Raw genomic sequence first — 25,724 nt, forward strand, 5'->3', positions numbered from 1 at the left:
TCTCTCTCTCTCACACTCTCTCTTTGTGCCTCTGTCTCTGTCTTAGTTTTTAGCTGTGTTACCGTTGCACGTTTTTCGTTTTGTTTTGATTTTGCTGCTTCTTCCCACACGCACACTTACACTCACACTCACACAGATACAGGCGCAATCAGTTAGTGCTAGCACACATAGATACTCAGTTAGTCAGTCGGCAATCGGCAGAGTGTTCAGTCGGCTTGTTCGTTTTGTTTTAATTCTTTTGCTTCGTCGCGCGAGTCCAAAGATAAAGAATGAAAATCGTGTTGGAACTGAACTGAACTGAACAGACAGACGGCTGTGGCCACAGTTCTAGATACTTTCGGCTAGCGCTCAGTCGCTCGCAGCTACGGCGGATGGCAGCAACAGAAACGACGAAATAAATAAATAAAACTGTTGCTTGGAAAAACTATACACGAGGGAAAGAGTTTTCGACTTTATTGTGAAGCAGACGCCGAGTGCGAGTGCTTGTCGCGCTTTTCTATTTTCGCCTCAAGTGCAGAGCCAGTTGCAAAATGAAATGAAATGGAATGAGAAACATCTTCTATATATAAAATACGCGCGTTTGTGTCTCTGTGTGTGTGTGTGTGTGTAGTTGTGTGTCTTACTTTCTAAAATAAAAATAATAATACATCTTGGCTCGGCAGCCTTGCAGCCCAATTTTGCCAAGTCAGTCTATGTAGTGCAGTGTACAATATGTTGGCCATCAAGGAGTGCCTCATACGCGAAGGCGTGCTCAATTTGGATAGTCCCATCCATGGCGGCTCGACCGCATCCACGCAGCGACACTTTCAGCTACAGTCGAGCAAAAGCAGCGGCAATATGGATATGCCACGCTATCGCAGTTAGTATAAACATTGGCATACATATAGAGATATGGATGTGTATACTCAGATATATACAGATATGAAAACATTCGTATCGTACTTAGATACGTTTTGAACATTTGCAATTTGCATATGTATATGTGTGAGTGTATGTGTGTGTGTGGATTCGATGACTACTTTTTTCCGAGTGTAAACAAAGTGGGTATTACGATTGCAATGCATGTGGTGCAATATTTAAGTATATTTAGTTGCACACTAATTGGGTTTTAAGCCAGCCAGTCAGCCAGCCAGCTGTTGTAATTTGTGTTAAATACGTTGTTTAAATTTAGGTACTTTTTGTATATTTGTCGCCTCTATGTGCTTATCTAAACAATGTGCTCATTGCAGAGCATTAGTCATTCGTATTTTATTTATTTATTGCTTAGTTTTTTTTTTTTTTGTGTTCGATTACCAAATAATAGTTTATTTTGCTCGTTACAGGGTATTACTCAGTCGTCATTTGCTCTTTTCTTCTGTTTGTGATATGTCACTTGTTATTTTTATTTATACTCAAATATATTGCTTAGCTTTGGGTATTTATTCGATTTTTTTGTTTATTCAAATCCATTGTTTAGTTGCTTTAATGCAGGGTATACGTTTTATTTTTGACTTTAATCAATAACTGTTGATTAGTAAATGATTTCCTCAGACATATATCAATTTCTTTGCTTATCTAAACAATAATATAATTGCCTTACTATAGGGTGTTATTGAGTCGTATATATTTTTATTTGCTTATTAGTTTTTGTATATACATATATCGATTTCTTTTGCCATAATGCAATTATACTTCATACATTTTCCTACAAAGTATCACATAGTTGTCTTACTATAAAGTATTATCCAGTCGTATACTATTATAGCTTTATATTTATTTATTATAGCTTTTATATTTATATCGATTACGATAATCCATATGCTGTATCACTACAGAGTATACCTTAGTCGTATATAATTCCATTTACTCTATAACATCTTAGTCTATAGATTTCTGTTTCTGAAATCCAATTAAATGCTGCTTGTTTTCATACAGGGTATTCCCTAGTCGTATATTGCCAGCGTTACTCTGTGTTATTTTTAGATTCTGGTGTCGTCTTCGTCCACTATCCATCGTCCACTGTCCACCGTCCACTGTCCACCGTCCACTGTCCACCGTCCACCGTCCAGTGTTCACCAGCTATCTCAGCAATTTCCTATATAAATTCTTTGCTATATTATTGTTTAATAACTGTTAATGATTTTTATAGCCTTTGTTTACCTACTACTAAATTGTTGTTGTTGCTCTTGCTGCCATTGTTATTGTCTTTTGCTCCCTACCCACATTACTGTCTGCCATATCATTTGATAAAAAGGGTTCAAAAGCTTAAACTTAGTTGGTCTGTCGTCCATATAAGCAACCGGAGATTGTGGTATTTGTTTATTGTTGATTGGCCGGCTGTTATTGTTGTTGTTGTTGTTGTAATGTTGTAAAGCTGTCGGCTTTTATTTAATTTTGATTGTTTCAAGATAGCTATTTCACGTTGCTTTAGCTACAGCCGCCTTATAGAAGGGCTTAAGAGCCTAATAAACGCCGAAATGACGGCAGCCAACGATCCAACAAATATTCCAATCAAAAATCATTTGAAATCCCCATTGAAGTTCTACAATAGAAGTCAGCTAGGCAATACAAAATTTGACTTAAGTCTTTAGAAAAATATTTCCGAAATCTAAATAATGATTGCCAATTAGCTCATTTATCATTTCTGTCAAACAAAATGGCAACATTTTGTCAGTCATTAGGTCTGAAGATTTTTAATAGATTTTTTCATCATCATCAGCACAAAGAGAAAAAAATAATAATACAAATAAATTTGAAACTGGTTTAATGATAAAATTTGTAAATTTCTGTATTGTTCTAATTTTCTTAGAGTTTTTATAGAATAGCGTTATCTTTCTAAAGTCTAGCATCTTTTAAAGATCTTTATACCTAATGACTGATTAAATTATGGCATTTAAAATTTAAGGTTTCATATTGATTTCATAGAAATTAAAAAATCTATTGAATATTTAATAATAAAATTGATGGGCAGGTCCTATGGAAGAACGTAAGAGGAAGTAGTTGTGCACATAACCTTTAAAGTTTTTGTGGTAAACGTGTTTATAATTGACGGACAGGAAGACAAGCAGAGGGGTCTATATAGAGTAAGCCGCTGATACTTAATGGGGTCTGAGCACAGGTCTTTCCGTCATTTAATTATATTCCTCAACATCAACTATCCTGTTTGGGGTATAAAAATAAATTCTATACAAAAGAAAATTGCCAAAGGGTCTCTTTGACCGAAAGACTGAGATATATAATACCAAGCCATGTGATATAAGGGCTTCGAATAATAGAAACAAAACAATTACAGCCCGATTCCCCAAAGAGTTCAAGGTTTAGATACTTTTAGTTCCAATTTAAATTTCATTTCTTAATGTAAAGCTAATTAAAATCTTATATACACACAACGCTCTCCGTTCTTAACGGCAAGCACCGCCACATATGTAAGTGCCAGACTTGTAAAGAGATAAACCACGTGCCAAAGAGTTGAACATTTTATAGACAATCGATATAGGAGAGATAACGATATGTGAGTGAATGAGTGAATTGTTCTTAATAATTAAATTTGTTGCATTGCACTGCATTGCATTGGCAGGCGGCATAAAAAACGTGAATGTTATTTTTAGTGTTTAGAGAGGAGACGGAGAGCAGCGCGAAGAGGCTGTCGATGTCGATGTGGATGTCGACTGTGGCTGTGTTGGAGGCACAGTTTCTTGTCTGCCACTTGACGATGGCGACAGCGACGGCGACGGTGATGTGATGTGGGCAGTTTGCCCTTGCGTTTAAAAATAAGACTTGCAACTGTAAACAGCGACTGCAAGAGCGACTATAAATTCAGTTTGCAGCTTTTTTTTAAACACTGAAGCAATTGAGAATGAGTGAAGGCAGGGTATATGCATAGCTTTAACAGTGAAGGGGGTATACATATATATTATCGATGATGATTGAAAGTCGAGTCGATGCAAACGAGTCAAAGTGTCTGTCAGTTCAAGCTTCTTTTCAATTGATAAGTTTTCGATTTTAATGAAATCATTAGAAATTTATATCAAACTTTTGTTTGTTCAGCATTTCTAGGTGCTGACTTTATTCTCTAGAATTTATTCTATGCTATGGATGCAAATATATATATATTTATTTATGCTAAGGATACAGATATAGACTATGCAGATATGAAAACTAAAATACAACTAAAGCAACAACAGCAACGGCATTTCTAAAGGGTTCGGGTAGCTTCTAGTCGAGCACTCCCGACCCGTAGTACTCCAACTTGTTTGTTTATGCAGTATCGATTCCAATTTTTAGTGCCACCCAAAGTGCGATGCGAGGTTTTCTCCTGTTGTTTAACAGTTTTCGATATTGGAGTCGCATGTGGCAAGTTAGGTTTACTCAAAGCTTTGCCGTTTCTCTCCTTCACTTTCCATATTAATTATGCAACCAATGTGGCCGGCCGTGGCAAAAGCAAAACAATCGATCAATCAGCTTGCCACTTACGAAAAAGAGAGGGAGAGACAGCGAGAGAGAGAGAGTGAGAGAGAAGTATGGGGAGGTGGCAGCAACAACAAGGGGCAGAAGCGTTTGGTAATAGGCAGTCGAAGCCACAAAAATGTTGCACAGCCAATTTGTAGGCTGCTGTTCGATTGTGGTTGTTGTGTTGATTGTTGTTGTTACTGTTGTTGTTGTATGCAGTTTAGTTGCGCGAATCAACTCTCAGTTTTTTTTTTTTTTTTTTTTTTTTTTTTTTTTTTTTTCTGCCAACAATTAGTTAGCCGACTTTTCCGCACAGAAGCGAAACCAAACGTTAACATGCAACCAACAAAAAAATTTTTTGTTTAATAAAACTGAAACGAGACGGCAAACTGCCAAAAAATATAGCAAATGCATTTTCTTGCGGACTTTGTTTATTTATTACGATATATATCTTATTTCTGAAATATTTTGTATTTTAGAATTTGGCAAGCAAATTGCGATGGAGAATTCCGCACAGAATTTTTTTTTTTTGTGTTTTTATACAATTTGTAATGAATTTTAGCTAATGCGTAATTCATTTGATAAGTAAATTTTAAAGGCAGAACGTGGTAGGAGAGATTCCATTGAAACTTAGTACGTCCATTGAAGGTTTTTAATTCAATTAAGTTTTATTGAAAAAGGGCATACATACAGTGAGGGACGTAGAGCGGGGAACTTTTATAGATACTGTCTGGTGCGCGTGGGCGAGTCTTTCAATTTGATAAACCATAACTGTTGTGCTCTGTAGCCACAACTCGACTCTCGCCCACACAAACGCATTCATAGCAGAGCCCTTCAATGGCCCCATTGAAACAATTAAAATAATTAAACAACTGTTGCCAAATGCCAGCCTTGATGTCTACCTACAATTAATTTGCTTAACATTTTAATAAACTCGATTTGTGTTGTCTAATTGAATTAATTATAAATTGGTTAAATATTTAATTTTTATGCTATGCTTATTTGTAATGCGAAAAGAAGGTATATTTGGTTGAGTTTGAGGAGTAAATGTATTTAAATTAGATGAATAGATAGAAGTAAAAAGTATATAGAAAAAATATATAAATATATGTTCATTAATGTAGTAATACGACTAACTGGACTAAATTATATTAAACAAAATATAATATTTTTAAAGAATTTAAATTCAATACTAAGCTCAATTTTTAATATATATATATTTTTTTATTATTATTAATTTAGTTGATTTTTTTAAGAATATTCCCGAGCTTGATAAAGAAAATTGAGCAAAGGGAAGCACTAATGACTTCTAGAAATAGCGAAGAAAAAGATTAAAAATTGATATAAAGGTTAAAATGCTTTAGGATATTTTTTTTATGAATTTCAAGAAATATTGAGAAAATGAAGCACTTTATGAAAATATTAGTGGCTACTAAAGAAGGGGGAGAGAAATAAAAACTGCAGTTGCTTGTGCTCAAGCGTAATGTACTCTAAGCTCAATTTGATGTTTCTCTGCAATCGTAAATATTTTTTTATTTTTTTTTTTTGTTCATAAGTACTTTAACTACATTGCATATAAACCGATTTGCCAAGGCAAAGAAATGAAAGGGCTAGGTCGAGTGTGCGCATACCTTGAGACGGCAGGCAGAGAATGTCGTCGAGATTGCATTTAACAGAATTCTCTATTGCGCTGTGTCCCCTCGCTAATGTGCTATAAAAAGCGGCGAGCAACCCTCACCTCACCTTGACATATTAGTACGAGTGCTCAGGTGCAATTTAATTGCTGCCAAGATTTAGTTGGCGCGACGGCAATGGGAACGAACGCCCACACCTGCTGTGTGGGGGCGGTTTGTGCTTGTGCTCTTCATGGAGCAGCAGCAATACGTTTAGTTAAATTAAGATTTTATTAGATTTACTTTGCACTTTCCTTGACTCACTCTTTCTCTCTCCCTCTTTCTGTTTCTTTCATGCAGAAACTACTTTTGCGGCCTCAAGTGACTTATCCACAGCATCCGCCACTGCCAAAACTAGCTGCCAGCAACAACAACAACAACAACAAGTAGAACAACAGCATAAGGAGCCATCAGACGAATCAGCTGGCTCGATAACACGAATCTCGTATCGGGGACAACATCCGCACTTTCATCATCATACAACGCCAGCCTATTATACGGACCTGCAGCTACGCATCCATACACCGAGTGCATCCGACGATGGTGCATTGAATGAGAATTATCAGAGTGTTTATAGTACGCCCAGCACTCAGCTAGTTGAGCAGCGTTGCTTCCCGGTTAAAGCCAGCAATCAGACGATCAGTCAACGTGCAAAATTTTTTCGACTTGGCGACTCTGTGTCCACAGAGAACAACAGCAACAACAACAGCAGCAGCAGCAGCAGCAGAAGACGCCAACGCAACAGCAACGAACGCTGCGCCAAATCCTTGCCGTCCTCTGTGAACCCTACAAAAGGTGAAACCACCTACCAAAGCCAAATCCAAAACGAAATTCCTATTGCCAGTCGTAGTAGTAGTTGTTGTAGATCACCACCCGTTGTAGTTCAAGCTAGCATCCAAGTAGCTGGTGTTGCAGGTGCACAGACCAACGGACGCAACAGTCGGCATAAACAGCGCTTTCAGCAGCGCTCCAGCAAGCGGGCCGTGCGTGTGCGTAGCGAATCGCGTCCGATTAGCGCGCTCTACGACATAATATGCAAGGAGAAGGGCCTCGACGTAGGCAACAGCAGCAGCAACAGCGCCAGCAGCAGGAGCAGCAGCAGCAGCAACGAGGAGGAGCAGCAGCAACAGAAGGAGCAACAGCAGCAGCCGCAACAGTTGAACAAAAGCAACACACTGGCGACCTTTTGGCCTTTGCACCATCAATATTACAGACATTCAATGAGCGGCAGCGGCAATCATCATCATCCATCGGATCAGTCGGATAAGCACCGCCAATTGACCAAGCAGAAGCGCATCGTCCGGGTGCTGCCCTCAGAGGAGCTCTCCACGGACGATGAATCGCATGCACTGCATCCTAGTCAAAAGACAACAAATCTGACACGAATCAAGGCCATTGAGGCCGAGCTAGAGGTGACGCCAGCAGCTGACTCGAACGATCCTGTCGAGCCCCATCCAGTGAAGAGCCATGATCTATTGCATAAGTTGTCCTACTCGGCGCCCACTTCACAGCTGGTGTTGAGTTACAAGGATGGGCAGCCCATGAATACGGAGGGCCTGTTTGTGGAGCCACCGAAATTATCGATACCGGACATAACTCGTTGTGTCCAAAAGACCAGCAGCAAAAAGCTGGCAGCGAATGAGAATCAGCAAGATCAAGAGGAACTAAAATCTTCAAACTATGAGCCAGGGGAAGTGATCGAGACACTGGCACGCTGGCAAGAGGAGCTGTGCTCCACCATGGACAAGTCTGCGCAGTTCTTAAACGGTGCTAATGATCATAATAGTCATCATCATCAACATCCTCCTTATCAGCCAGAGCATCATTATCAACATAATGAACTGTCCGCATCTCCCGACACACTCGATCATCAGCATTCAGTGACCGTAGACGATCCTCACCAGAACCTCAACCAGACCCAGTCTCAGTCTCAGCCACTATCCAATCATCATCATCAGGCGACTAATGCACGCAGGTAAGTGGCCATTTATCCGAGAGCGAACTATAGTAAACCTACTATATATTTAACAGCTTAGCTTTGTTCATGTATATGTAGATCTAAAAATGTTATTGCAGTTCTGTCTGTAAATGCTTTTGTGCATATATCATACGTATTTCATTAATTTCCTTTGGTCTTAGGATGATTTCTAGGTGGCTTAGAGACGATCGTCTGATATTGAATGATTGAATCAACTGATCTGCTCAGAGTTCAGGGTATATCCTAGTCGGAGAGTCTCTGTTATGTTTGTTTATATAAATTATTTTTCCAGTTAATACACTTTTGTATTCTATCCAACTTCCCATTAAGATCATAAACCTTTCCTGCTTGAAAATCTTTCTTTTCAGCTGAAAGAGAAACTGAACTTTTATAGAAAACCATAAACAATTTGTTAAATGAACCATTGTCGTTTCTCAGCTAAATTTAGCTAAAGCTTAGAGCTTAACTCTCCGCGTGATGAGCTTAGGGCATTCCTAATCCTTAACCGCTAAAACAAATCGCGTTCAATTGTGGTTACAAATCTTCACTCACAAATTGTGTTACACAATTCCAAAGCCGGGCCCCCAAAACAAATCAACAACAAATAATAACAACAACAACAAAACGAACATCAACAGCATCAGATTCGACTCTCTTGTTAACAAATCAAATCTGTATATTGTTAAAAAATTTGTTAGTATTAATGCGCTGTTATGTTGTGTCTGTCCATTGTTTTGATTTGATATTTTCAATGTTGAATGTTGCCTGTTGGCTGTTGGTTGTTTGCTGTTCGCTATTCGCTGTTGGTAGAGACATCTTTAGCAGTGCCAGTGCCAGTGCAGCAGTTCCATCAATTATAATAAGATAAATCAAAAACGACGAATTTCGACCCCGACCCCGGAACCCGACTTTAGAAAGCACCTGTTGTACGGTCGAGACTCAAACAAAAATAAAAACTGACAAACCGAAAAACCGGGCGACAAGTTTTCCATAGGCTGTCCATCGGCTTTCGCTACAAAAATGCCTCATAAAAGCGACAACAGAAAAGAGACGAAAATTTCAAATACAAAATAGAAAAAGAGTGGAAAATTGTCACACAAAAAAAAATAGAAGAAAAGAAACACTAAGAGTGCTCTAGTCGAGAGTGCACGACCTCTAAATACACTGAAGCTGAGGCAGGGAACGTAGGGATTAGATAAGTGCATAATATTTGTTTTTTTTTTTTGGCAAAGTCAGGTTTATGTTTTTTATTCTACAGAAATTATAAAGCTCTTCAGTTTTTATAGCTTAGGAGCTCGAGGAACTGAGAGATGGGCTAAAGTATTCCAAAAGAAAGAGGTCTTTAGCAATTAAATCTATATATCCTGTTTATGAATATCCATAGACTTTCTAGGAATAACCATGCCATTGCCTTCAGCATGGCATAAAATCAATATACCCCATTTACCCTTACTCAACGTTTACCTGTCTCTCAAAGTATTCAAAAACTAGAGTGGAAAACTGTCAACAACAAGAAAAGCATTCAACATAGAATTTGTTAGGAAACCAGGAAAATTTAATTGCATTCAATTAAACCTTGATTTTTATTGCCTATTTTGTTTTGAGCATCAGCCTTGGAGATCTACTCGACTCTACGTTTTATGACCCAGTCAAGACTCAAAGGTGTCGCGTAGTCTCGTCGTCTGGCCGTGTCTTCTAACTAGTCCTGATTTCGCTTTCTGGCTCGCCGTGGCCGCGCTGCAGCTGCGCAGCCAAAAAGTGGCCAACCGGTTGCTCAATGGTGCATCACTTTTCCTTTTTCTTACCCCACCTCCGCCGCCTGCGCAAAAAGCTTTTCTTTGACATACTCAACTAGTTGGAAAGTTCTTTTTAGCAATGCAGCAAGCAGACAAACAGCTGGATTGTCAAATCTCTGAAAAGCCTGCCTGCCTGCCAGATGATATATAAAAATTGGAAATTTCCATTTGGCAGATGTCTTCAAGTAATCGAAGAGGCGAGACGTTAATGATGATCTGTCTGTCTTCGACCTTCTTAATTGGAATAGCCTTGAGTGCACATAGTAATGATACTTAAAGAGCTGATAGTTTTTCAGCTCGCTGATGCTGTCCAAAAGGGTATATTGGGTTTTGTGGATTGGAAAATGTAATGTGTGTTTGCGATTGTAGATGGAGATGTTTAAGACCTTAAAACGTCTCGACGCGTCATCTGATAAGAGACTTGAGTTTGTTTTGGAACTAGTAGATCGGAAAATGAGTAGCAGATTAAATTATATTAGGTTAGAGCTAGTTCTTGGATGTTTTACAAGTGTCGTATTGTTAAGTTACTCTGGAGTAATGCCCATTAGAGAGAGACGTAGATGGTTGACAGAGTCTTAAGTTTGATTAAAGATCTATAAGTTGACTATTATTGAGCTACTCTGCAGTTATACCTATAAATCAAAGAGTTGTGCTTATTATAAGGTTGCCAGATCGGCGATATTTCTGAATAATAATAAATAAAATTTAGCTGTTTTTCCTCTAGGGTGCAACAATGTTGCAGTACAGATCTTAAACCTATGAAGGAACTACAAGTCATATGAAATCGTTTCAGACCAATTATTCTCTTAAATATATACCAACTCCTGCAGCTCTGCTTCTGCTTCCCGCGTTTGTTTACTATGGCATTGAGAAGTCGCGACGTATTTAGCTCTGGCAGTCTGATGAGCTGTGGCACGCAGCATTTTATTGACTAACCGAGTAGCTTACTGACTCACGACGCATGGCTCATGCTCGATGAGCAACTGCAATGCATTAAGGAAGTGAATCGCAGACCAGTTGCAGTCGCAGTAGCAGTTGCAGTCGTAGACGTGAACGCAGACGCATCAGCCAAATGGATATTATTTACATGACAAGAGCAGATGACATTGAGATAGTTTTCTTTTTTTTTTTTGGCTACCTGCGCATGCCCAGCAGCAGCAGCAACAGCCACGGCAACAAGCAACACAAACTACAGTAAATAACTTGTTGCGCTTTGTTCTTGATGAGATAAAAGATATATGTGTGTACAACAGGAACACGACAGCAATATAGCAACACGAATGTTCAGATACGAATGAGAGCGGCTACCTGAGCAAAAGTTGAGACACAGCCAAATTGTATGTGCGAATTTTCGCTCTTTGAGTGTTTTCGTTTTTGAGTTTTGAGTTAATTTGTGGCTGCCAGTGAGTGTGTGTGAATGTATGTCTGTCTGTGCATGTGTGTGTGTGTATCTGCAAGATACAAAAATACACAAAACAAGCGGCGGCAAAACCCAAACAGCCAGCAGCCAAAAAAAAAAAAAAAACAACAACCTCTTGTTATTAGCTTCGCTCACTGGTTGTTGTTATTGTTGTTGTTGTTGTCGGCCGTTGGTTGTAGTTTCTTGTTGTTGTTGTTGGTTATCGTCTCTGCAGCTTGGGTTAGCAGAGTTACTTTCAGTTTGCCCGTCGGCAGTTGTTGAGCGTGTTTGAAGGCGTCTAGCTGTGCCGCATCTAGCGGAACTCAACGAAAAATACGGTTTCTATCTTTCTCTTCATTTCCTTGGCAAATCTTGTAGTTAACTTGAGTTAGCCGCGTTAACAATTACAGTTACAAGTTGCTTGTAAGCTAGACGATCCTTTTCGCACTGTTTTATTTATATTTATTTTATATATTTTCTTTGCCTGCAGATTCATAACTCGAACACCGCGTTCCGGCAGTCGTCAAAGTGCTGGCCACTCGTCCCCGCCACCGCCCGTTGGCTATTACAGCGATTCATCCAACAGCTCGCCATCGCCCACACGTAGGCACCATCAGCAACAGCAGCAGCAGCAGCAGCAGCAGCAGCAATCAATAGCAGGTGCAACAACAAAGACAACTGTTGATGTTGCAACTGCAACCGATCCGCAATCATCAACGAATGGCAACAGCTCCGCTTATGAGACAGCCGCCACATCTGTAATGACAAATGCCAGGCAGCTGCAGTTGCAGTCACAACACATCGAAGTTCCTAAGAGCACATCGACAGCATCCAACATCGTGCACCTACGCCCCACAGCCGGCAACTCAGGTGAGTCGAGAAACTGAAAGAAAAAAGCGTATTTGCTTTGTGCCGTTGTGTTTTGTCCTTTTGTCCGTCTACCTTGCTATTGTTGTGCGCCGTTTTATTCAATTGCTTGAACTGTTGAATTTTAATTAGATATAGATATGGATATATGTATATAGATATATGCTTTTCAACTAGCTTTTTAATTTATTATTGCCTGAATCATACACAATTTATTCCTGCTATTTTATGCCTTTCCAATACTTTGTTAGACAGCGTACTTTGTCTTTGGTATTTCTTACAATTATAGTATTTTATTTTGAGTATTTTCTGTATACCAAGTGAAGAAGAAACTTCAATTTTATCCTTATCTCCTACAATCCTTATCTCGTAGATTCTTCAATCACCTTTCCTTATCTAGTAATTTCCGCACTTATATATTTATTATGTATAATATTTTCGATAAACTATCTTTACCTAAAACTTATACATTTGATATGACTTTAATGATCTATCCTTATGTAAGGAGATCCCACAATCCTTATCTAGTAGATCATTTAATGATTTATACCTGTGCCAACTCTCAAGTCTTCATCTCTTCAGCATTTTCGTCTTTTCTTCTCTCAGTTGTTTTTCCTGCTTTCCCACCAAAACAATAAACACCATAATTAGCTAGCCTTTCAGCTCCATCAGCCGTAAAGGTGAACTGTCAACATTACTAAAACTGCAAATTAGTTGAACTCTCAAGAGTCGAACACTTGAAAAATCTTGTTGCCACATTGCTATTTGATGTCTGTTCGAGCACTTAAAAGTAATTTGAACTAAATTAGATCTTGTACTGCTTGCCAATCGAGCGCAAATCTTTGCTAAGACCTTCAAAAATTGCTAACCAACAAAAAAACAACAAAAACAAAAACTTCGAAAAAAAAAAACTAAAATTAGACTTCAATACGTGTCCAACAAATTATATAAGAAGCAATCACAATTTCAAAATAGTTATTTATATTATGTCTAAAACAATTTTGCAATATTTTGCATTATCTGCAAATCTAAAGATTTGATTTTGTAATTTTTTGCATAGTTTATTTCGATGCGTCAAAAAAAAAAAAAGGCAGACTTAGGCAAATCGAAGATTTCATTAAATTGCTAAACAGAGAGAAAGATAAAATATATAATGAGTATGCGACACGGCTGTGCCCATTTAATTTATTTATCAATTCAAATAAAAATATAAAAAACAACAAACTTTGATTCATTCAAAACTTTTTGCCATCTTCCTCCTTTTTATTATCAATTTGTTAAACAGTTTCATAAAACATTTTGACAGTCTCTCATAAAAACGGCGCTCGAGAAAGTGCCCAAAAAAAAAAACTTGATTGATTGACAAATTTACATAGTTCGAAAACCTCATCTGATAACTTCATATGTCATAATGCATATAAACCTCAATTTCCCACGAATCCCATAAAAGTTCTTCAATAGATCGAAGTTTAAAGTGTTTGTTTTTTTTTTCACTTTAGTTACCTTACTTAACCTAATTTTCGTTTGATTCGATTTGATTTACAAATTTTGCAACGATATATTTTATTATATATCTTAGTTTTTTTTTTGTGTTTTGGGGCTCGGCTTTATTGTTTGGGCTTCAACGTTATTAATTTCATTTCTTTGTCTGTTTCTCACTCTTGCCCCATGTGGACCTTTTTGTCTAGGGCCAATGCTCGTAGCATAAAGTTGACTGATCTCTGACTGACGGACATATGGACATTGAACCGAAGCAGCTCAACTTGTTTCTCTCCAACGTTTTGGCAAGCATTTACAAGATTATTTAACTCAAATAGGTCGGCCTCATGAGAGGCAGTTCTTAAGTTCTTAAAGAGAACTATTGAGTAGTTCTATATATATTGTGTTCATCTGCATGCTTGTTCCAAATGTAGGTAAAGGAATAAAGCAGGCATGATCGAGTAAATTTATATCTTTATGTTTATCTATAAAATATAAAGACTTGAAATTGTACGATATGTCACGAACAGCTCAAGTTTTGCTTTTAAATGATCGATAATATGAATCTATAATTTTATCGATTGAAATCGATAGTAAAGTTTAGTTATTTGAGAATGTATTGCACGATTATAGTAGAGTATTAATATTTGCTAAAAACTTTTTTGTCTAGAGTAGACACGACTATAAAATACCTCAGCATATGACTACCTAGCCCCATGGCCCCACCCAACATGGGGAAAACCTTTCGTACATAGAAAGTTGTGCCGAACAATTTGCCAACAACGATCAAACAATCACACCCTATTGTTTTGATAGCATGTAATGCAATTAAAATGACTCGCACACACACACATACACACACACATACACACACACATTCACTCACACAACCTGGCACACATAGATATGAAATTGCTTAAATCTCTTCTGAAACATACTCACGCGTATCCTTGCAAACATTTATCAATTGTGACGCAGCGCTACTCAATACTGTTGCCTCGACAAGCGCCAACAAACGCAGCATTCATTTCACTTGCAACATCAACAACAACAGTAACAGCAACAGCAACAGCAACAGCAACAGCAGTAACAGCAACAGCAACAACAGCCGCTTTAACAATAACAGTCAGCAACATCAGCAACAGCAACAGCCTTGCCACGCCACGCCCATGCCACCCCTTGCCACGCCCAGAAGCAAAGCGCCATTGATAGTGCTTAAAGCAACAGCAGCAGCAGCAGCAGCAACAGCAACAGTTGCTGCAGCAACAACAACAGCTGCAACTGCAACTACAACAGCAGCAGCAGCGTCACCTTCAAAGCGACGCAAAAATTTGCTTTCGCCTCTGCGCATTGGCGGCAGCAGCAGCCACACGCCCCCGCAGTGTAGTCCGCTGTTGAGCAGCTCCTCATCCTCGCCCCAATCCTCGCCAGCGGTGCGCACAACCAAAGCCAGTCGTCTGCGTGCCGCAGCGCTCGGTGAGTTATTCATTCAATCATTTGATACCCGGTACCCATCTACACACACACACGCACACACACTCACATGCGCTCTACACTCTGCTCTCTATTGGTGTTGGTTTCATAGTTGTAACATAGATATTATTGCTCTTTGTTTTTGGTAGTTTTTGTTATCCCTTAATATGCTGAAGAATCCTAACTAACTGTCATTTCATGCTGTCTTCCCCACCATTTGCAATACACACCCACACACACATACATAATCAGATCGCAAGAAAGAAGAGGAGCAGCATCAGCAGCCGCCGCATCCACGTCCACGCTTCACTTCGCCCAGTGCGCTGCGTACAAACTCCACGCCGCCTGGCCGACGCCTGAGCAGCTCGGAGCTGTCGCCCAAGCGCAGCAGCAGCAGCGGCTTCAACTCGGATACGCCAAGGAATACGGCACGATCGGCGTCGCAGCCAGCGGAGCCGGTGGAGCGACGCCCGTTGGTGGCCACGGCCAATAATCTATCGATGAAGCAGAATCTGAGCGAGCTGCACTTTACGGGCGGACCACTGAGTCCGGCTAAGGCCGAGTGCACATTGCACATGCGACCCAGAAGCTCCACAATGTGCGCCGAGGTGGAGCATGAGGACGGCAGTGGCGCCAGCGTGGGCAAGCAACGTGATAATCTGACCAACCTGCAGCTGAGTCCCGTGCAAAAGCACAAGCGAACTGTGAGTCAACTCTATATATAATATATCGATTCATTTAAATATATTATTTATTTTTATTTTTCAGCCGGAAGCCTCACCTTTGCCGCGTCGCAGCGGTGATCGCGATAAATCAGCGAAACGCAAATCGAATCTGAATCGTTCATACAACGAGGAAGCCACCAAGGATAGCGGTAAGTGGGCCACCAAGCCAGAAGCCAACGGGCTGGCAGCAGCAGGGGTTTGGCTAGCAGAGGAGTGAGGCGAGGCCCGCTGTCTCATCCAATTTCGGGCATCATCGTCAGGCTTGATTGCCCCAGCGGTGATCGTGTAAAAGAGGCTGTTGCATTGCTGCAACATTCAGTGCATCATGTGGCACGCAACGAGCATTCAACACGTTCAATACTTGCAACTGCATCACTGTGTATATCACGAAAGCTTCCTGCTCGAATCTGTTATACGTACCAGCTGTTTGCAATATGTTATGCTGCTCCCACTGTCCAGTTGCATGTGTTTCTTAATTGTTTCTTGTTTCTTTTTGTCAATTTCGTTTAGTTTGCACTCTTATTCATATTTCCTTTTTTGCCTTGCAGATGAGAATTCGTCCATGCGCCGGCGACGACGTCGTGAACTGGGCATGGCTCGTCCTTTGATGCCAGGGGATGATGAGTCGCTGCGAGAGCTGCTGCTGCAACCGCAGCCTCAGTCGCCTCCGCAGCCACTGCCGAGGAGCTCCTGCAGCGAATCTGCATCCAAATCGGAATCGTTGCGTCTGGCACGCGGCCTGAGCCAAAAGCTGAACGAGCGCACCAAAACGGATCTGGCCGAGATTAAGAAGATTGCCGAACAGGCCCAGGTGACATCTGGTCAGCATGAATCGGCGCTGCGACGCAAGAGCACGGATGAAGTAGCTTCATCCTCTGCACTGGCTGCAGCCTCCGTCTCCACACAGAACTCGCCGCCTGCACCCAACCAGATTGTGTCCATACTGAAGAAGAAGGAGCATGCCTTTGGCGAGTGCAATTCGAGCGCCTCCAGCAATGCGTCGCCGGTGACGTTCTCGGCCACGGTGCTGGACACGCCACTGGCGACGAGCAGCCGGAGCAAGCGCCAGGGTATACTGAAGAAGCGCTCGAGTCTGGATGAGTCGCGCTACTATTCTCGCTCCCATTCGCCTGATGAGCGAAGTATTCTGATCAAGTCGGCGCGTCGCAATTCCCTGGAGGAGGCGGGCATCACGCTCAGCTCGGGCCAGGCGCACGGCATCCTCAAGCAGAGCAGCTACGAGAGCTCCAAGAGCGATGGCTGTCCATCGGCAAACGAGTCACAGCCGCATAGCATCCTAAAGAAGAAGGACTCGCTGTCGACTCCCTCGGATGGCGGTGGACACGTCTCGAAGCACGTTTCCATCTCGCAGGCGGTCACCTTGGCCGCCGCTGAGCTGGCCGCGCACGACGGCAGCCTAGCTGGCATCGAGGACAGTGAGGAGCACGAGATACGGCCCATCCTCAAGCAGGAGAGCACCTCCAGCGAGGAGGCAGCACGACCGCCAAAGCCCATACTAAAGAAGAAGTCGTTCGGTGAGGCCGATGAGCACGAGATTCGGCCCATACTCAAGAGCAGTCGCAAGAGCAGCCGCGAGGAATTCGATTTAAGTGAAGTGACCCAGGAATCTAATGACACCATTGCCAATGAGGCAAACACAATGCGTCCCATATTGAAAACGGATTCCCCGTCGAAGCGTCGCTCCCTTGGCAATGCTCAGCTCGCTCAGGAAGAGAGCGCCACGAGTCTGCTCAAGCGTCGCACTCGCTCCTTGGAACGCCAGGATGCGCCGCCCGTCATGAATCTGGCTGCCGCCTTGGATGCCATAACCAATTCACAGACGCCCGTTGATATTGTGACAACGCCATCAAACATCTCGGTGGCTGAACGCATCAAGCACATGGAAATGCTATCGACACCCCCGATGAGCAGCACGTTTGGCCCAGCTGGTCTCAACAGCAGCTGGGACTCGCCGCTGCAGCAGACAACGCAGTTGAACGACTCCGGCGCCACGCCCAAACTGTTGAAGCCCAGTGTTCTACGCAGAGATCTCTACAAAGATCGTTACAAGACGCAGCCAGTGACCAGCGACGAGAAGAGCTTGTGAGTATGATAAATGGGAATATAGACTCGTTTGGGAATGCTCGGAATGTTGGCATTTGTAGAACTTCTAGCATAAGAGAGCTTTACCTACTCTTTAAGCAATCTTGATTGTATGCTATGTCTTAAGATCTCTCGGAATTTTGTTAGTTCTTTGGTTTCCAGCTTCAGGGGCATTTTCTAGGCTTCTTTGTGAATAACCCAGAGTGCACCTTCAGAAACTCTTTAAGCGATCTCTCTCGTAGGCTAGAACAAATTATATTCCGCTTAGTTTTTAGTGAGGAGAAGAACTTAAAGCAGACTCTCTTAAGATCCCTCAGAATCTGTGGGGCTTCCAGTTTCAGGGGCATTTTCTAGGCTTCTTTGTGAATAACCCTGAGTGCAGCTTGAGCAACTCTTTAAGCGATCTCCATTGCAAGTAGACTCTCTTGAGAACCCAAGGAATCTTGTCGGTTGTCGGGCTTCCAGCTTCAGAGGCCAGGCCTCCGCATTTACCTTAAGTCCAGTTTAAGCTACTCCTCAAATGCTTTCCATATAAGCCCATCACAAATTGCATATCACTAAGTTGTTGTTGTCACCTTAAGCAGCTTATTGCTGGCATAATTACCTCACTGACTGACTGACTGACTGACCACTGAGGCCAACAGTGCTGCAGAAATGAAGTCGATGAAAAGAGAAGGTTGCGTTACTTGAGGGGCTTGAGTGGTTCGAGTGAGGCGGAATAGACTTGCTTAAATGTTGAGCCAAAGAGCCATCATAGATTGATAACATTTCAATAAATTGAGAGCAATGTTTTTTGGTTGTGTGTGCTGCGTGTGAACGCAAGTTCAAGTGCAAATGACCTTGGTAGTTGCTATCTTTTTGGCAATTAGTATAAACACGCCCAAGAACTCTCATCACGCCCTTTTTCTGCGAATTCCCTGTGTGTGTGTCGGCGCCAATGGTACGCTCGTAAACCCCGTTTCCAGATAAGTGTACCGCTCGTTACCAACTAGTATTTCCGACTGCTCAAAGAAGAATAGACCAAAGTAGAGAACCGACCGACAGACACCTTCTATTTAACGGGGTTTTCATGTCAGCATTTTATGTGCCTGGGCTTTTTTGTTCGTATACCTGGCTGCGTTTGTTCTGTTTGCCACACCTCTCGAGGCGTATCCGAAATTTCTGACGAACTCAACAAAAGCTGATATTGGGAGTCATGTTTAGTATTCAGTTTTTTGAATATACCCTTTAAAAAAATGAGGTGAAATGGAATCGTATGGATTTTAAAGAAAGTTGAACCCATTGATAAGATCTAGAATCTTTTTAAGATTTTTTCTGCTTTTCCCCTTTTTCGAATTGAAAAATTCTTAAAGTAGTTTTAATGTTTAAGGTCTTTAAGCATTGTCACATTATATAAGCTTAATGTACATCCTTAGATTTGAAATGGTATATAAAAATACTATATAAACTAATACGTTAGCTCCCATTTTCCATCGTTTTATAGCTAAATTTCGTTAACTAATTCTATTTTCTAGAGTATTCAAGCTTCGTCAATCATAAAACAAGGCTTTTATTACTATTCTTGGCACTCCCCCATATTATATTTCATATTTGTCAAGCCGTACTCAAGTACATATTCAGATTCCATATATTCCAGCCTTTCCAGTTTCACTATCTGTCAAGAGTATACAAGCGTCGTCAATCATATGAAATAAACTCTCTTTTGTTGCTATTCTTCGCACTCTGCCGCATTTGCATGCGCCGATCCGATTCGATGTATTGTCTATAGCTTTTAGCGACTGCCATTGTGATGCGCAAATTTATGCCAGCCATATTTGCAATGCCTCCTGTAAAGGGGAGTGGGCGAGGGCAATGGGGTCTTCTCAAGGCCCGTCTTTAGTGTTGTTTTTTCCGAATAGTCAATGTGTTGCTTGGAGCGTTGCATTCAGTTGGCTGTCGCATGCGAAAGCGTCCACAGATACTTTTGACTTGGTTCGGTTAGCGATTGTTAAGGGTTGAGCGCTCTTCCTCTTCTTCATGTTGTTCCAGCGTCGACAGAGCGAAAGAATGTTTGAGGCGTATATCAGAAAACGGTAAATAGAAAATGAAAAACCAGAAATAGAAAAATGGAAATCGTAACAGCATTGCCAATTGTGCAAGCCATAAAAATTCAACGACTCTGCGATAAGTGTTATACAAGAGGTGTGACGCGTTTTAATGGCCTACACTTGCAGCTATTGGCCAGATAACGTATACGAAATCAAGGACTGTGTACAGAGCTACATGTAGAATATTTATAGTACAGCTAGTAAACATGTGTTGTCTAATAAGTTAGGTAATAAAATAGTAGATTGACAATGATTAGATTATTGAATTGGCTTTTGGATGATGAGTACGTTAATATTCGGTGATTGAAAACTTTGGTAAATTCAATGTTTTGTTTTTAGACCATGAGTCAATTTGTGGCCAAAACCAAAACCATTCGGGAATTACAATTACAAACTCGGTTTCAGTTAAAGCCTAATTTTAACTAAGCCAAATTTTGTGACAAGCTCTTTACCTAGATTTTTCTCTTACCAAAGAGAAAAGTCAAGAATCGGAATGAAAAGTTTACGTACAACAAAGACATTTTGAAATTGTGGAAAATAGAGAGAGAGAAAATAGTGTACGAAAATAAATGTGCGTATGTATGAGAATGTGTATGTGTGTGTAGACCATGGGCAATAAAACGAAAACAAAGCTGAAAATAATTTAAATTTTGCTGTGGCCGCAATGGCAGTGCAGTCGACAGCGACGCCAACGGCGACAGCGGCAGAGGCACCGCCGTTGATCGTCGGCTTCGCTTTGCCCACTTTGTTTTTACAAATTTTGCGCTCAGTTGCTCGCGATCGCCTTTTCAATTTTCAACGGGGCCGCTCCGGCTGAAAATTTTGTTTTTCATTTCGGGAAAATCTATTTGAAATGTATATGTGTGCGATTGCGTGCGTACATGTGTGTGTGTGTGTCAATATATAACGAGCATAAATAAATAGTAAATCGTTATAAAAAAAAGGAATAAAGAAAAGAAAAAAGCCAACTGATAAAAAATATCAAATCTATCGGCTCTTGGTTCTTGGTTCTTATCAGCCGTCGCATAGGTAAAAGAAAACACAAAATCTATCAGTTTCCAAGCACCGGTCTCACGAAGCTGTCGCCAGTTGCTTTAGACACCGGTTATCGGGCAGTAGTAGTACGCATAGACAGACAGAGACGGTGATAGAGAGATAGGGAGAGGAAGTCGCTTCTCACCTGCCAAAAAGCGCGTGTTAATCGTTGTCATAGTCTGTTATTACATATAGCCAAATGGAAAAGCTGCGGCAATAACATTTCGTAATGTTCTATGAATAAGTCCATGGAAATTGTGCACTCAAATGGAAATATATATAAATTCCTCAACAAAATAAAAACACAAAATCCACAATTTTCTGTGAAATTTGCAAAAAAAAAAAAAAATGAAAAAAAAAGAGAAATAAAATTAATTTTATATTATTAGTGAACTACAAATTGGAGTGCAAAATTCAACAAAATTATTTTTTGGGTCAGACACTGTGAAATGTGGTTAACCGTGGTTCGAATATTAGTCAAAAATTAATGAAATAATAATTATATATTTATGTACATATGCATACACATATTTATATATGTATATGTATTATCGATCTTTTTTGTTGTTGTTTGGTTTTTTAAGTTTTGGCATCTCTTAAGAATGCTCTCTCGCTCTCTTCCTCTCTCTCTCGCTCTTTGCGGCGGCTATTCAAATCCAATTAGTACATTTCTTTTTATACCCTGAACCCATTGAAAATGGGAAATCAGGGTATAATGGTTTTGTTGAAATGTATGTAACAGGGAGAAGGAGGCGTGGCAGACCCCACAAAGTATATATATTCTTGATCAGGGTGACGAGCTGAGTTGATTTGGCCCTGTCCGTCTGTCTGTCCGTCTGTCCGTCCGTCCGTCTGTCCGTCTGTCCGTCTGTCCGTCTGTCCGTATGTATGAACGCGTCGATTTCAGAAGATATAAGAGCTAGAGACTTCAAATTTCTTTTAAAATGTCCGTAATTACAGCGCGCATATCAAGTTTATCATTAAAAATCGATAACTCATCCCGATCTTTTTTTATCGATAAAAAACATTATCGAAAACCAGTTATAAAATTATATCTTCTACACCCTTATTGCTAGAGTCTCCAAATTTTTAATGTATGCTTATATGCAATTTATACAATTTCGGTTTTTGTTAAAATTTACCCCCCACCCTTAAATTTACCCCCTCACCCTCACTTTTGTAAAAAGCGTATTTCAAATACTAGAGACTTGGGCTTTGGAATATACACACATATTCACCATATGATTACGCTCTAAAAGTTTCATTAAGATCGTATGTCTACAAAAGAAATTATTTAACAAATAAATTCTCATAATATTGCCCACACTGCAGCGCAGCCCAAGCGCAGTCGCTGCTTACTGCGCAGTTAGCAGAGCGCAGGCTTATGCGTGCGTGTGGATGCATGTGTATGTATGTGTGCATAAAAGAAGTGCAGAATGATTAGAATATCAGCTTGGAGGGTTCAGGGTATCTCCTAGTCGAGCAGTCTCGACTGGAGCTTTCTTACTTGTTTAGGTTTATATTTTGTTTATTTATAGTTTGTTCGGTTTTTTCTCCTGTTCTACAAAAAATGCGGCTAATGCTTTGTTTAGTAGATAAACTCGGGGCATATACTGGGCCAATGAGCTGAACAAGTTGCCAATGAGCTGCTTAATTTAGCTGTGAAATTTGAATTTTAAAGATTATCCTAATTCCAAGTATTCGTATTCGCATGAAAAAACTTCTTTTTTGAATAAATTATAATCGAGCATAAGCATAGTGATTTCGCTTTCAGCAAAAACACATTTGCAGCTAATTATTGCAGTTAATTGGCTCAGCTTAACTTTTACCTGGGGGTTGTCAATCAAATTTCACCATACAAAATCCAAAAACTACAAAAAAACGTGTGTAATTAGCGTAGGGAAAAAATGCGTTTGCCTATAATTATGATTGCCCCTAATAGCGCATTGTTCAAAGATCAGAAAGAGCAACAGAGAGAAGCGAGAAAGAGAGGGAAAGTGCCGATAGTCGGCGATAGATGAGAGAAAGAGAAGAGTCAAAGAGAAGAACTAGAGAGCAATTGAATAAAAGAATCAGATGAGATTTTCAGTGGAGTGTTAGAGCGAGATGGATGCTATAAGGGGGGTAAAGGACAAGAAGGAAGCTAGATAGAGAGAGAGAGAGAGAGAGAGAGAGAGAGAGAGAGAGAGAGAGAGAAATGTATGAAGAATAAGACAGAGAACACATTGAGGACGATATTAGGGAGAGAAGAAATAGAGAGGAGCTAAAACGGCTGTCGTGATAGACTAAGATAGAACTAGAAAGAGAGAGGGTAAGAAAGGGAGAAAGGTTGGTGGACTGAGAGAGAGACCGGTATGGATAAATTAGGATAAAAGAGATCAGTAGGGAAAAAGAGGGGATTTGAGAAAAGACCGGAAGAAACGAAATAGAATGGGACAGAAAGACAGCTGGAGCGGATGATCCCTGAATATATTATTTTGCTATAAATTTTATTATAAATTTACATTAAATATAATCTTTTTTCCTCTTTTTGCGTTACAGCTTTAAAGCAAACTCCACGCCATTCGATATCTCGGCTACATCGGCCTTCAAGCCCACGAAACCATTGGAAATCCATCACCATCCGCATCAGCACCAGCTGCAGCAACAACAGCATCAGCCGTTAATCTCGCCCATCACTGGACAACCGCTGAGCCACGTGCCAGCACCGCTGCTGCTCTCCTCATCGACCCACTCGACGGCCGGCAATTCTTTCCGCTTGGGACGCAGCTCGACACAGCCACGCCTGCTGCAGCTGACAGTGACGGGTACTCCGGCACCGACACCGGCCAACTCCTCGCACAGCCTGCACCGCCAGCATTCGGTCAGTGATAGCATCAACGCCAGCCTAAGCGAACAGCTGACATTGTCTGTGGGCAACAACGATACGGAGCACATCTTCGAGATGTCCGGCATAGACAATGACTCGGCCATTCAGTCGCTCAGCGAAGACGCCTCCACGGCCACCCAGTCAAGCACTAGCGTGGGCGTGGCACGCAGCAATAGTGTTCGTGCTCGAGCCAACATGTTCCAGCAGCTGCAGGAGCAGTCGCGCAGCCGACGGGAGGCGGCCGGTAGAGAGCAGTTGCCAGCGCAGTCGCGTTCATTCGCCAGCAGTCAAGGTGAGTACAACAACAACATCAACAACAGCGAAATCAACAACAAAGATAGTCCGCAAATATCATCAACATAACAGAAATTAGCATTAGGCCATTAAGAGTGAAAGACCTGTGGGAGGGACTTCGGGGGGCTATGGAGCAACTGCGAACTTTATTCGCCATTGGAGCAGCGATGCGTAAAGCAACAATAACAAAAGACAGTTACGCTTAATACGAGTTCGTAGTAGCAGCTACTAGAGTTGTGATGTGGTTCGGCGTGAACAGGTTAAAAAGAACCGGTTCTTAAGTCCAGCTTAAAGCGTTAGAAAGTAGCGAATTCAAAACTGTTTTTTGCACATTTATTTTATTTGGTAATTATACCATTTCTAATTGCATCCCAAGAGGTGAGTTACCTTAGGCAAATCTTTGAATTGAATTAATCTAAACTGCTTTCCTTTTAGTTACGTCTCTGTTACGTTTGATCAGCAAATCACAATTCTCATTTCTCACTCTCTTGAAATAAATTGAACTCCATATATAAGGAGCAGTTCAGGTATAGGAATAGATGATATTCAAATGGCTTCATTAGACTTATTCTTTCTGAGCTGCGTTCATATAGATCCTCTAAAATATAGCTCAAGTTATCTTATTCAATTGAGCTAGTTCACTCTCTTGAACTAGTGAAAGAGAGCATATCCATAAAGTACCATAAATTAAGAATACTCCACAGTGTTTGTTTGATATGGCAATGGGTTTCGGTCTGGTCAGCACGCCGATTCAGTGAACGCTCCATGGGCGACACTTTATATACAAACATATATATTTATATATTTTGCAAGCGTGTTGTTGCTGCTGTTGGTTTAGTGGCAATTCCATTATGGCCGGCATGGTTGTTGTCCAAGTTAATAAGCTGTAAAATGTGTGTCACTTGCTCAACATACACCTGCTTCTCCCTTCCCCACACCTGTCTCTCTCGCTCTCCTTTGCACACACTAGTCTGGCAATCAGCGACTAATTGAGGTTTGGGTAACAAAGCAGAAGACAGTAGAGAAGAGAAAAGGGAAGAGCGAACGAAGTAGGCTTTGATAAAGTTTAGATTTAATGAGAGTCTCTCGTCTCAATAAACACACAGTTTCTACGTTGACACAAAGACTGCGTTGAGAGCTGTGTCGAAAATTTGAGTACGTCTAGTCATTTATTAAGTAAATATGGAGTCAATGCTAAGTGCACAAGTCAGTTTGAACAAAAATTTGCAGTTCCAAGTTGTGATCAATGTTTTAATGAAATTAGATCGTAAAGAAAGTGAGTGGGCAAGAGACGACAAGAAGACAGCTGGCATATACAAACGTTAAAGTTAAATACAAACACTAATTCTATCTCTCTCTTTCTCTCCTATTGCAGCAGTAACTCCTCACCACTCGCCGCCACCGTCGGCAACAGCCGAAGCTGCCGCTGCTAGCTCGCACAATTCGTTGAACGACGAGCCGAGTACACCAAATACAACACAGGACACGACCGATGCTGATTTCGGTAAGTGCCAAGAA

The 25,724-nt window shown here is 40.9% G+C and overlaps 1 protein-coding gene across 16 annotated transcripts in view; it reads left to right on the forward strand.

Annotated features, from left to right (window-relative positions):
* The window catches only part of Svil (Supervillin), a 127,631-nt gene that overhangs the window by 61,501 nt on the left and 40,406 nt on the right, over positions 1 to 25,724 (forward strand). For 7 of the 16 annotated variants that reach the window (XM_089468549.1, XM_089468546.1, XM_089468545.1 and 4 more), the window contains exons 3-10: positions 6,402 to 8,076; positions 11,765 to 12,144; positions 14,599 to 15,096; positions 15,346 to 15,797; positions 15,862 to 15,967; positions 16,367 to 17,921; positions 23,585 to 24,204; positions 25,582 to 25,710. In XM_089468549.1, coding sequence (XP_089324675.1) covers positions 6,402 to 8,076; positions 11,765 to 12,144; positions 14,599 to 15,096; positions 15,346 to 15,797; positions 15,862 to 15,967; positions 16,367 to 17,921; positions 23,585 to 24,204; positions 25,582 to 25,710 — 5,415 coding nt within the window. Of the gene's footprint in view, positions 1 to 188; positions 860 to 6,401; positions 8,077 to 11,764; positions 12,145 to 14,598; positions 15,097 to 15,345; positions 15,798 to 15,861; positions 15,968 to 16,366; positions 17,922 to 19,814; positions 19,994 to 23,584; positions 24,205 to 25,289; positions 25,483 to 25,581; positions 25,711 to 25,724 lie in introns of those variants that run through there. The other 9 variants (XM_089468552.1, XM_089468556.1, XM_089468543.1 and 6 more) reach the window with 9 other exon arrangements.

Source organism: Drosophila arizonae, chromosome 4 (genome assembly GCF_054131065.1).
Source record: "Drosophila arizonae isolate 15081-1271.41 chromosome 4, UAZ_ARI_1.0, whole genome shotgun sequence".
In the NCBI taxonomy this organism is placed as follows: domain Eukaryota; kingdom Metazoa; phylum Arthropoda; class Insecta; order Diptera; family Drosophilidae; genus Drosophila; species Drosophila arizonae.